Source organism: Taurulus bubalis (genome assembly GCF_910589615.1).
Source record: "Taurulus bubalis genome assembly, chromosome: 3".
NCBI lineage: Eukaryota > Metazoa > Chordata > Actinopteri > Perciformes > Cottidae > Taurulus > Taurulus bubalis.
In genome coordinates, this window is record NC_136591.1 from 16,929,885 (window position 1) to 16,941,960 (window position 12,076).

At 41.4% G+C, this 12,076-nt stretch overlaps 1 protein-coding gene across 1 annotated transcript in view; it reads left to right on the forward strand.

Moving 5' to 3' along the window:
• Positions 1–3,582: 3,582 nt before the first annotated feature.
• Positions 3,583–12,076, forward strand: part of cep43 (centrosomal protein 43) — a gene marked incomplete at its 5' end in the record, with an annotated part of 28,641 nt that continues 20,147 nt past the window's right edge. The window contains 11 exons of the mRNA XM_079216139.1: positions 3,583–3,666; positions 4,358–4,411; positions 4,700–4,754; positions 6,432–6,520; positions 6,676–6,798; positions 6,968–7,024; positions 7,175–7,245; positions 8,256–8,317; positions 8,411–8,472; positions 10,508–10,570; positions 10,970–11,097. Coding sequence (XP_079072265.1) covers positions 3,583–3,666; positions 4,358–4,411; positions 4,700–4,754; positions 6,432–6,520; positions 6,676–6,798; positions 6,968–7,024; positions 7,175–7,245; positions 8,256–8,317; positions 8,411–8,472; positions 10,508–10,570; positions 10,970–11,097 — 848 coding nt within the window. The remainder of the gene's footprint in view (positions 3,667–4,357; positions 4,412–4,699; positions 4,755–6,431; positions 6,521–6,675; positions 6,799–6,967; positions 7,025–7,174; positions 7,246–8,255; positions 8,318–8,410; positions 8,473–10,507; positions 10,571–10,969; positions 11,098–12,076) is intronic.

Sequence of the window (12,076 nt, forward strand, 5' to 3'; positions counted from 1 at the left end):
TCTGTGTCCGGCTGCAGCAGCTCAGAGGCGGCGGCGGAGGCTCCGTGATCCGCCGACGGTCCGTCTGTGTGTCTGTTTGTCTGCTGATGCTCCTTCCTCCCCTTCTTCCTGTTCCTCCTCCTCTTCCTCCTCCTCCTCCTCCTCAGTCTGTCTGCCTCCTCCCTCTGAGCCCCCTCTTTCTTCTCCCCACATCCATCTAATCTGGTCCTTCCTCCTCCTCTTCTTCTGTTATTCTCCTTCCTTCTCCTCTTCGTCTGTTATTCTCCTTCCTTCTTCTCCTCTTCTGTTATTCTCCTTCCTCCTCTTCCTCTTCTGTTATTCTCCTTCCTCCTCTTCTGTTATTCTCCTTCCTTTTCCTCCTGTTGTTCTCCTTCCCCCTTTTCTTCTGTTATTCTCATTCCTCCTCCTCTTCTGTTATTATACTTCCTCCTCTTCTTCTGTTATTCTCCTTTCTCCTCCTCTTCTGTTATTCTCATTCCTCCTCCTCTTCTTCTGTTATTCTCCTTTATTCTCCTCTTCTGTTTTTCTCCTTCCTCCTCATCTTCTTCTGTTATTCTCCTTTCTCCTCCTCTTCTGTTATTCTCCTTCCTCTTCATCTTCTGTTATTCTCTTCTGATATTCTCCTTCCTCCTACTCTTCTGTTATTCTCCTTGCGCCTCCTCCTATTCTCCTTCCTCTTCTTCTTTTATTATCCCCTCCTCTTCTTTTATTCTTCTATTTCCTCTTCTTATTCTCGTATTCTCCTTCCTCCTCTATAGACTTCCTCTTATTCTTTGTTTCTTCTCCTCCTTTTCGTCATAGTTCTGCAGTTCTTTCTCTCCTGTCTCCTGTTCTATTCCTCCTCTTCCTCCCTAGATCCTCCTTATCTTGGATGGATGAGGAGACAATGGGCTCTCTGTGCTCCTCCTCATCATCATCTTGCTCCTCTTTATCCTTCTCTTCCTCCTCCTCACATCTCTTTGATCCTCCTGTTCCTCTTTTATACCGAGATGCAACTTTTTTCAGATATTTCTCCTCAGTTCATAAACATGTTTATTTGTTTACATTTCGACTTGTTGAGCTTGAAGCACAAACAACCAACAACAAACAACACAAATACACAACAAACAACACACATACACAACAAACAATGCAAATAAGTTAAACACAAATAACATTCCGGACTCTCCATGAAAGTTGATTTTTGCGATTTTATTTAAAGTAAACACAGAAACCAGGTGCATTCTGGTCCGAATAAACATTTAGTTTTTAATGTCTGTACCTGTCAAATGTTTTTATTTATAAAATAGATAATAATAGATAAGTGTTGTTTCTTCGTCAGCACAAACATATTCTGTTTGGAGAGTACAAATACTAATAGATGACATTCTATATTTGTTTTATTATTCGTCTATATTTATAATATTTATAATACGAACAGGGAGAACAACAAGTCTCTCTTATAAAATAAGGAATTCAGTATAAAGTTTTGGGGAAAGGAACACAGCTGGAATATGTGATAATTGAAGTTTGGACAAGAGAAGGAACGATCAGAATAGCAAACTGTAAAGAAACCGTCAATTGATTTACTGGAGGAATTAGCAGTACATTTAAAAGGGAAAGCAATATGTTGTGGAGATTTTAATGCTCACAGCACATTATTGGGTAGTGGAAATGATGGAAATGGAACGGTAATAGAAGAGTTAACGGAGAGAAAAAATCTAGTATGCTTAAATAATGGAATTATAGAATGGAATTTAAGAAAAAGAACAGGAACAGAGTCTGCTATTGACCTTACTTTGGTATCAGATTCACTGGCAAGTGTTAGTAATTAGAGGAACAACAATAGGAAGTGACCACTATCCAATAAGGATTGAAATAGGGCGGAGTCTAGAAGAAAATGAGACAGAAGTGCCACAGAAATGGTATGGGGAATGGGGGACAGATAGAGCTGCTTTGAAAGCCATATACAGTGGATTCATTCAATCTATATTGGATTATGGTTGTGTGGTGTATGGGTCAGCAGCAACATCATCGCTAAAACAATTAGATAAAATTCAATATCAGGCAATGAGAATATGCACCGGTGCTTTTAAAACAACTCCAACGGCGGCACTACAGGTGGAAATGGGTGAAATGGCTCTAGAGTTACGGAGAACCTAGTTGGCATTAACCTATTGGGCTAATCTTCAGGGCCACAGTTAAGAACATCCAACTCAGGAAACCTTAGTACCCTGCTGGGAGAAGGAGAGGAGGGAGACAATAAGCTTTGGATGGACAGCAGCACAGAAAGCAAAATAAATTAACTTTGACGAATTAAACCTCAGTCCAACAGTTCCATTGCCGGCAATTGCACCGTGGATAGAGGGGGTACGTTTAATGTGCATACGAATTCAGAAAATAAGGTAGTAATAGCAGCTATAGTGCCAGAATTTAACATAAAAATAGATAAAATGATTACAGAGGGAGTATCGGTGTACACAGGGGAAATGCTGGCAATAATGTTTGCACTACAGTGGATAGAGGACACAAGAACATTGAGGGCGATCATTTGTTGAGACTCCAGTTCATCACTTGACAGCTTACGGAACAGTCATTCAGACAGTAGACCGGACATCCTCATTGAAATGCAGCAAACATTATACAGGATTCAAATGATGGGTATGACAGTGGTGTTATGGGTTCCTGCACATGTAGGGGTTAAGGGAAATGAAATTGCGGATAGAGCGGCAAAAGAACCTGCAAAGAGTGGCTCAAAAGTTGAAGTCAACTTCAGTAAATCAGAGGCCAATGGGATTGTTAAAATGAGGTTAAAGGAAAGATGGCAGAAGCAATGGGAGGAGGACAGAAAAGGGCGATGGTTTTACAGAGTACAGAGGAAAGTGGGGGGAATGAGATGTGCAGGAGGGAACAGGACAGAAGAAACCGTCATTTCAAGGCTGCGATTTGGACACAATGGGCTGAACGGCATGCTATCGAAAATAGGGAAACACGATATGGGAAGATGTGACTAATGTGGGCAGGTAGAAACAATCAAACATGTTATTCTACACTGTCAGAGGTATGAAAATGAAAGGAGACAGCTAGTTGGAGGCCTCGGCAAGGAGGGGGTACGGTTGGATATGGCTGCAAGGTAACTCCAGTGGGTGCTATAAAGCACTATTGCAGTATTTTAGGATAACAAGGATTATTGAGAAAATATGAGCTCTGGGTTTATTTATATTGGTTGGTTTGTTTTGGTTGGATAGTTATGATTTGGTTTGTTGAAGCTATATATATGTATATATATATATATATGTATATATATATATATATATATATATATATATATATATATATATATATATATATATATATATATATATATATATATATATATATATACATATATATATACATATGTGTTTTTTTTTGTTTGTTTTGTAGTTTTTGTCATTTGGTATTTTATTTAGTAGTGTTATTTGTTGATAGGGCAAGTGCTAGACATCCTGATCCACACTCCATACCAGTTGGTGGCGGTAATGCATTAAACAGTTGTTTGCCAACCGCCAATAAACCTCAAAGAAGAAGAAGAAGAAGACTTCCGGGCGGTTTGTTGTCAACATGTCGGCGACAGAAGACGACACCGAGTTGCGGGACCTGCTGGTCCAGAACCTGGAGAACTCCGGAGTCCTGAACAAACTGAAGGTCCGAACTCTTATAAACTGAGATGACGTCAGCTCACGTGACGTCACCTTTTTCCGTTAAACGGTTCAGTTTTACGGTAAAGTTCCGGGTTTAAATGTCACGTGAAAGAACCCGGATGTTTGTTCCTCACGCTGATTGTTAGTCTGGAATTTAATCTAATGCTTGATTTAATATTCCTTATTCCTTATTATTACACATTAAACTACTAGCAGAATATAAAGTATTTCACAATTATTAATTAATTATAATACAATATGTATATTTTTCTAAATAATAATAATAATAATAATTATAGTACTTTTACTGCAGTAAACTCTGAGTACTTCTTCCTCTCGTGTATAATCAATACTTTTATGAATCATACATTTAAAAGAGAAACAAACATCTGTTAATAAAGAATTTAAACCCATACAGATACAATAATAATAAGTTGTGACAGATGTTGGGGCTGAATATTTAAATGTATTTGGCTGATATATTAAAGTCAATGGAGTTATGTTAATGGGTGAGGTTCCTTCACAATAAAAGCTTTTCAAACCTTTTCCTTTAACATTTATGGGAAGAAAACTACACTTCAAATGACTCTTCATATCATTTGTCATGTAACTGGCTGATCAATAAAGTAAATTGATTTGAACGGCTGATAAAATGTGTTTATTTTCCGTTGCTCGTGGTCCGTTTCCTCCTGCAGGCAGAGATGAGGGCGGCAGTGTTCCTGGCAATGGAGGAGCAGGACAAACTGGAGGTGGATGAGGATGAGGATGATGATGATGACGAGAAGGAGGAGGAGGGAACAAACTGACAATACATTTCATTTGATACACACATGAGAACATAAACCATGTGGTTTTTCTATATATATATATATATATATATATATATATATATATATATATATATATATAATGATTAATATTGTATGCATGTATTATTTCCTATTGATATATTATTCATATTTCATATTCCTATCTATAAATATTTATTCATGGTGATGGAGATTTGAAATGATTGATTATCATTATGTTTCACTCAGAACAAAAATCCTCTGATCAACGAAAACCTGAAGAAATGTCTGAACAGCAGAGATGGTGAGTCTTTTATTCCTCGTGTGATTATTGATTGTTGCTTTACGAGCATCTCCATATCACAGTTCATGTTGGTCACCACATGGTGTCGCTGTGACGGCAGGAACCAGACTGGCCTCTTCTGTGGTGCTTTAAAGGTAGAAACATTCAGCTTGTTGTAGTTTTATGTTCCTGAAGAAAACTGCTGCTTCATTTACGAGTAGTTGATTCATTGTTATGAGAGATTTCATTGATTTGTTTATAATTGGTTGATCATATAATTATTACAACAAACATACAACAGAGAATATGCTCTACTTGTCTTTGATATTATTTGTATTTCATATTTGTAACGTGACTCTGGTTGTTCTTTATTTCGTTGATTCATGGAGTAAAACGATCAATAGAGTAATCAATAATGAGCAGTGGCGGGCCGTGCATTGTCTACCTGCACATTCAGTGCCGTCTCTACTACAGCTGAACAACCTAATCACCTCAATATGACGCCACAGCTACAGGTTATTATTTATTTTGTGTAAACACCTCATATTCCCATAACACTACAACATTTGACAAGTGAAATAAAATGTTACATGAAGCGCAACACCGACAAATACACTAACTGCAGAATGCAGATACAGAGCAGCAATGTCATCAGCTCTCTTGTGGCCGATAACATCATCAAATCTGACAAACCTTTCCTTGATGCCGGTATCTGTCACATAGCGGAGCACCAGTCAGCTGCGCTGTGTTAATAACGTCAGTTGTTTCGTCCACCGTAACAGCAGCGACAAGGGGAGCTTGATTTATGTCAAGACGTATCTTCTTCTCCATCACTTCAGCTACAGCATTGATCAGGTCATTTTGTATTTTGCCCGATGTCCCGGTAAACACTTTGTTCGTGGAAGTGTAAGTCTGTGTCGTGCTCGGCCACAAAGGAAAGTAGCTCCACATGTTCCCCTTATTTGCAGAGTCTTTACGTTCGTCGTGTCCCCTGAATGAGAGCTCCTGTTTGCCCAAAACGATGACACAATCTATCAGTCTTTTCAGTATTCCCCTGTTCTTCTTAACTTTTTCCTTGTGGAGCTCCATTTCCCTGCGAACTTGATTGTTGATCTGAAAATTCACTCGGGTCTCCAAACGTTTTTAAGAGCACTTTAGCTTGCAAGTGTCCTGCCGTTCTTTGGAGTCGCGTTGCAGCCTTGGTAAGGCAACTCAGGTTAACAAATCCACCGTGGCTCCAAACAGCAAGACGCTCAGTCGCAAATAAAAGGCATTCCCAGCAAAACAAAGGCCAGCTTAAATTGCTTTGCTTCCAGACACAGGAGGAGAACATCTGATTGGTTGAAAGCTCTCCTTAAAACCAGCTGCACTGAAAGCAGCGCTGCAGGCTGGAAGCAGAGCAACAGAGGAAGACAGGAGCTGTGCAATGAGAAAATAAGCTAATAGGGAAGAATATTTATAATACATGTAGCAGAGAAGGCTTAGCTGGCCCTGACGGCCCACCACTGATGAGAATGATCCTAACCTTTGAACCCAGTAGAAATAAACCTGAACATGAATATCTGAATATATCTTCACCTTCATAGGGGTGTGTTCAGGTGTTGTTCAGGCGTCGTGTTGTGTTAAAGTGTCGTGTCGTGTCGTTCAGGTGTCGTGTTCAGGTGTCGTGTTGTGTTCAGGTGTCATGTCTCCCTGCAGGACGCCTGGTGGCCGGTCTGATCGTGGACTTCTTGCAGGTCTTCAACCTGGACTTCAGCCTTGCTGTGTTCCAACCAGAGATCAACTCGGTGAATCTGAGGACCCAATACCACACACCTTCATAACCTGTTTCACTGTCCTCTGTCTCACTGTCTCACTGTCCTCTGTCTCACTGTCCTCTGTCTTTTTGTCTCACTGTCCACTGTCTCTCTGTCTCACTTTCTTCTTTCCCCTGTCCAAATAGCTGAACAGTCTGGACAGTCGGGACCTGGTCTGCAGAGATCTGGGTCTGTCAGAGTCCGAGGTGAACAGAAATTGTCCTCTGCTGCTGGAGCTGGTGAGGAGAGGACGACACAAACCCTCCGAGGTGAGACGGGTAGACGGGAGTGGGTAGACACGTAGACGGGTAACTAAAGGTGATTTCCTGTTGATTTCACGGTGTACTGGTTTCTACTCTCACACTCAGTCACAGTACTACTGTTATTACTGTATGTATATAAATATATATTTGTTCATTTTAGCTTCTCGTTTCGTAGGAACCGACTCAGAAACAGATCTCACTCGCTCGGAAGAAGTTTGACTTCTACGACAAGGTGTGTGTGTGTGTGTGTGTGTGTGTGTGTGTGTGTGTGTGTGTGTGTGTGTGTGTGTGTGTGTGTGTGTGTGTGTGTGTGTGTGTTCATCATCATCATCATCTGGCCAATCACAGTCTGCTTTGTTGAGGTTGATGTGTTGTCCTTCAGGATGGGAGCGGCTCGGTTAGAAGAGAAGATCTGAAGAGCGTCTTCACAGATCTGTTCCCCAGTCTGAACCAGTAGGGCACACACACCAAACACAAACTCACACACACACACATAACCCCCCACACGCACACACATTGACTTTAGTGTCAACATCAGCTTTATTGTCAATTCCTTAACATGTCAGAATCAGAAACCGTTTATTTGCCAGGAATGTTCACACAAACTAGGAATTTTTCTAGACGGAAGGTGCATTCATTAGACTTGAGACCTTAGACGATACAAACAACAATCAACAATCAACGACAACAACAGTGCAATGCTATTAAATCAAGTATAAGATAAAGTGCTCAGACAAACAGATAACGTTAATGTAAGTGTATGTTAAGTGGCATGAGTGTTTAAAATATGAAGTGTGCAGGGGAGTGACCGGTAAGAAGAAAGAAAAGAAGAGGAAAGAAAAGAAAGACAAAATAGTCCGAAAAATTGTCCTGGGGGTGAAAAAGTAGTCTGAAAAGTAGTCCGAAGAATAGTCCTGGGGTGACAGAGACAGCCAGTGGGGGACCCGGGCTCTGTTGATGAGCCCGACTGCCGACGGGAAAAAACTGTTGGTGTGGCGTGAGGTCTTGGTCCTGATGGACCTCAACCTCCTGCCAGAGGGAAGGGACTCAAACAGTTTGTGTCCAGGGTGAGAGGGGTCCGCTACAATCTTCCTAGCTCGCTTCAGAGTCCTGGAAGCGAACAAGTCCTGGAGGGACGGCAGATTGCAGCCAATCACCCTCTCAGCAGAGGTGCCAAACATACTGAGGTCCAACATATAAAGTGAATACAGATAATAATAATAAAGTTGAAATAGATTAAAAAAAACATTGAGACAACATATATATTAAGAAAACTATCATTCTGTTGTCATATTTCATGATGTCCACACCCTAAAAAACTAAATAAAAGATCTTTAAACAGAGCAGTGATGAAGAAGTCAGTTCTTTGTTGAACTGCTTGCTGCCTCTCTGTGCAGCAGCAGTGGGGTTATGATAATATTAGTAATGTTTCAGTTATGAATGAATGAAGACGTCTTCTGCAGGAACATGTTGGAGCGCTTCATCACTGACGAGCTCAGAGCTGCAGACCAAAGCTTCTCCAGCAGTAAGACTCCAACATTTCACCGTTTCATATTTAAAAACATAATTTAATGTAAGTAACTGTTTCATGTCTGTTGTTGTGTCTTTTCTTTCACAGCCATAGACTTCCAGGTGTTTGTGAGCTTTTACACTCGTCTCTTCTCCCAGTGCAGAGCTGTGGTGAGTTCATATAGTACAGCAGTGATGCCCCTAGTGGACACCAGGAGAATAACATGTATTTAGGGCTGCAACAACGAATCGATAATATCGCTAAAATTCGATTATCAAAAGAGTTGGCAACGAATTTCATTATCGATTCGTTGTGTTGCACGATTATTACGCCACTCAATAAGCCGCGGCTACCGGTACCGGCATTCATAACGGGCAATGTGAGGTCTTTGGCAAATAAGATGGACGTGTTTGGCGCGCTGGTAAAGACTGAGAGGGTCTTCCGTGAGTGCAGCCTTGTGTGTTTCATGGAGACATGGCTGCACGTGGATTTTCCAGACCACAGCGCGTCGGTGCCTGGCTTCAGGACTGTTCGGACGGACAGAGACGTTATACTGAGCGGTAAGAAGAGAGGTGGCAGGACTGCAGTGTATGTGAACGAGAGGTGGTGCAACCCCGATCGTGTGTGTGAAAGAGCGTTTCTGTAGCCCGAACATTGAGCTGTTAGCCGTGGGGATGCGTCCGTATTATTTGCAGAGGGAGTTCATGTCCACCATTGTTGTCTACGTGCCACCATCATCTGGCGCTTGTAGTGTTATGTGTAGAATACGTATAGGTGACTGTTGTATCTTCGGCTACCTTTATTAGCTCAACATTAGCATAACACCGAGACTGTGACTGACAGGTTCGTACAAATCCAAGTGCAGACTGCGGACTGAACACGCCCGCCTCTGATATTACATACACCTGATCACTCCGCTCTGTATGTCAATAAAATAGTACCATTTCATTACACTGCTGAGGAAGCAGTGGACACCATCCACTCCACTGTGTCTGGACTGAGTCAACAGACTGGTGCTTTTCTGACTATCTGGTGACTTTAACCACACCACACTGGATAAAGCTCTGCCAACTTTTCAACAATATGTCAACTGACCCACAAGGAACATTACAACTCTGAACCTACTGGAGGCAATGCTAAGGATGCATACAGGTCTGATCATGACCTGGTCCTGCTGACACCCAGGTATGTTCCTCTGGTGCAGAGACTGCCTGTGACCACCAGGACTGTGAGAAGGTGGTCTCAGGAGGTTAAAGACACACTGCAGGACTGCTTTGAGTCAACGGACTGGGATGTGCTGTATGGACCACATGGGGAGGACATCAACAGCATGACAGACTGCATCACAGAATACATCAATGCTTTTTCTTTTTTATCCGATTCATCGATTAATCGAAAAAATAATCAACAGATTAATCGATTCTTAAAATAATCGTTATTTGCAGACCTACATGTATTATCTCCCTAATGCCGTGTTCACACCAAAAGAGTTGCGAAATATTTGCGCGTCCAGATTACATGTTTAGTCAATGTACAGACGAATGGTTGGGAAAAAGCTGATTTTTCGCCGGGCGGCGCGATAAAGGCGAAGTGGCGTTGCGAATATTCGCAAATCCGCTTTTCCGCCTTTTTTGCTGCCGTTGAAATATTTCAACTCCAGCGGATAATTCGCCCGACGCGGAGTTGCGAAAGCCAATCGGCACTGAGAAACTCCGCCGTCGTCACCGCCGTCCTGCAGTTACTGAATCAAACTGCTGGTCCGCTGAAGGAGCGCTGGAAGCGGCTTCATTCAGACGCTCTGCCTGAAGGAGTCGGAGCTGTGTGTGACTACGGATAATATTATGAACCCAGACACGGGGGCGTTTGATGTTCTGACGTTTGTGGGACTTCCTCAACAAGTATAAAGCAGAACTAGTGGTTATTTCAATGGTGAATGGCGGAAATAGTAAATGTTTTCACAGACACGGAGATAAGCCCCTTTCCGCAGCGAATGGTTGCAAAAAAATTAAAAGCGAATTAACCACATAGAGCGAATTTTTCACCGGGTGGCGCGATATAGGCGAAGTGGAGTTGCGAAAATTCGCAAATCTTTTGGTGTGAACACGGCATAATACAGCAGCGATGTCCCTAGTGGACACCAGGAGAATAACATGTATTGTAAATGTGTTTACTGTCCCCCAATAATGAATTCATATTTTTGTGCAGGTGGTTCAGGACTCTGATGGTGTCGCTCCTGAAGAGAAGATCCGCTCTCCCTCCATCAGGAAAGTACGTTTTGTTCACCTGGTGAGGTCATTCCGTTAGCTATGAGCTGCCGGCTCTCCGTCGCCATGTTGGGAGCCGTTTTGAGGCAATGGAAACGCTCCCGACCTCAGATTGTGCAGCTTGAATATTTTTTCCTACTTTATTGAAAACGGAAGTTAATATTAGTTCATTATGACATCATTATAACTGAATAGCTATTATTTAAATACAAGTAGATCTCAAATTGTCCATGATTTGTCTTGTAATGAAGTGATGTGTTCTACAGACGTTGGTTTGAAATTCTTCATTAACGTGAAGAAGAAGTCGATCACCAACTTGTTTGTTTATTATCAGATCCATATTTTCAGAAGCGTGGTCCTGAGTTCTGTCCTCTGCTGGTCTCTCATGTCTCTGTGTCCCCAGGACCTGAGCTCCTCTGTGGGCCCTGAGAGGGAGTGTCTAGACCTGAACCTGGAGGTGGAGGAGGATCCTGAGGACGGGGATTCGTTCTTTGACGACCCGCTGCCCAAACCACAGAAGACCTACGGCTGGTGAGAACACATTACCTTTTAACCTTTGACTGAATCTTACTGTACTCGGCTGTGATTGGCTCAGTCCAGGTCAGATGACTCAACATGAACACTAGAAACACTTCAACACGAGAGACTATGAGGAGCTAGTTAGCTTAGCATAATGTTTGGGAGCAGGGGGAAGCAGCTAGCTTAGCTTAGCATAATGCCTGGCGTCTTGTCTTTCATGTCTCTTCTCGTCTTCCTCTGTTTCTCTTCGCTCTTCTTCTTCGCTGTCGTCACAGATTTAAAAACAAGTCCTTTTTCCAGTTTGATCATTATCATTCAATTAAGTCTGACTTCCAAACCTCGTACAGGAAGTCTTTATTTACTGACATAAATATATTTAGGAGTCCTGTCCAGGAAATCTGTGGCCTCTGGTTTCACAATAAAAGTCCACCGTTTCCCTTTGCACTGAAGTGCTTTTAATGTGAAGTTCATAAAGGAAGTGATGATCAGTTGAAGGTCACGTCTCTCTGCTCCAGCAGATGACATCACTGAGTCCTGTCTGTCCTCTGAGCTTGTTTTACCTGTCCAGGTATCCCTCTCCTTACACTGTCATGTCTGTCTTTTCATGTCCCTACTTTGTCTGTAATTAAATATATATATATATATATATATATATATATATATATATATATATATATATATATATATATATATATATATATATATATTGTCATAATCATAAAATGTACATCATTGCTTCCCATAAAGCTGACGAAATGTGGCTGATGTCGGGCTGAGCGCTGTGTTTGGCGCCAAAATTACAAAACAATAAATGTTACGATTGTGTTGTTCAGATTGAAATCAGATTTAAAACAAAAAATGAAGGAATCCCAAAACATAATCAATGAACATGTAAAATTTCACAATGAGGCAAAAAATTAAAATCACATTTATGTAATTTTGTATATATATATATATACACACTCACTCACCTAAAGGATTATTTGGAACA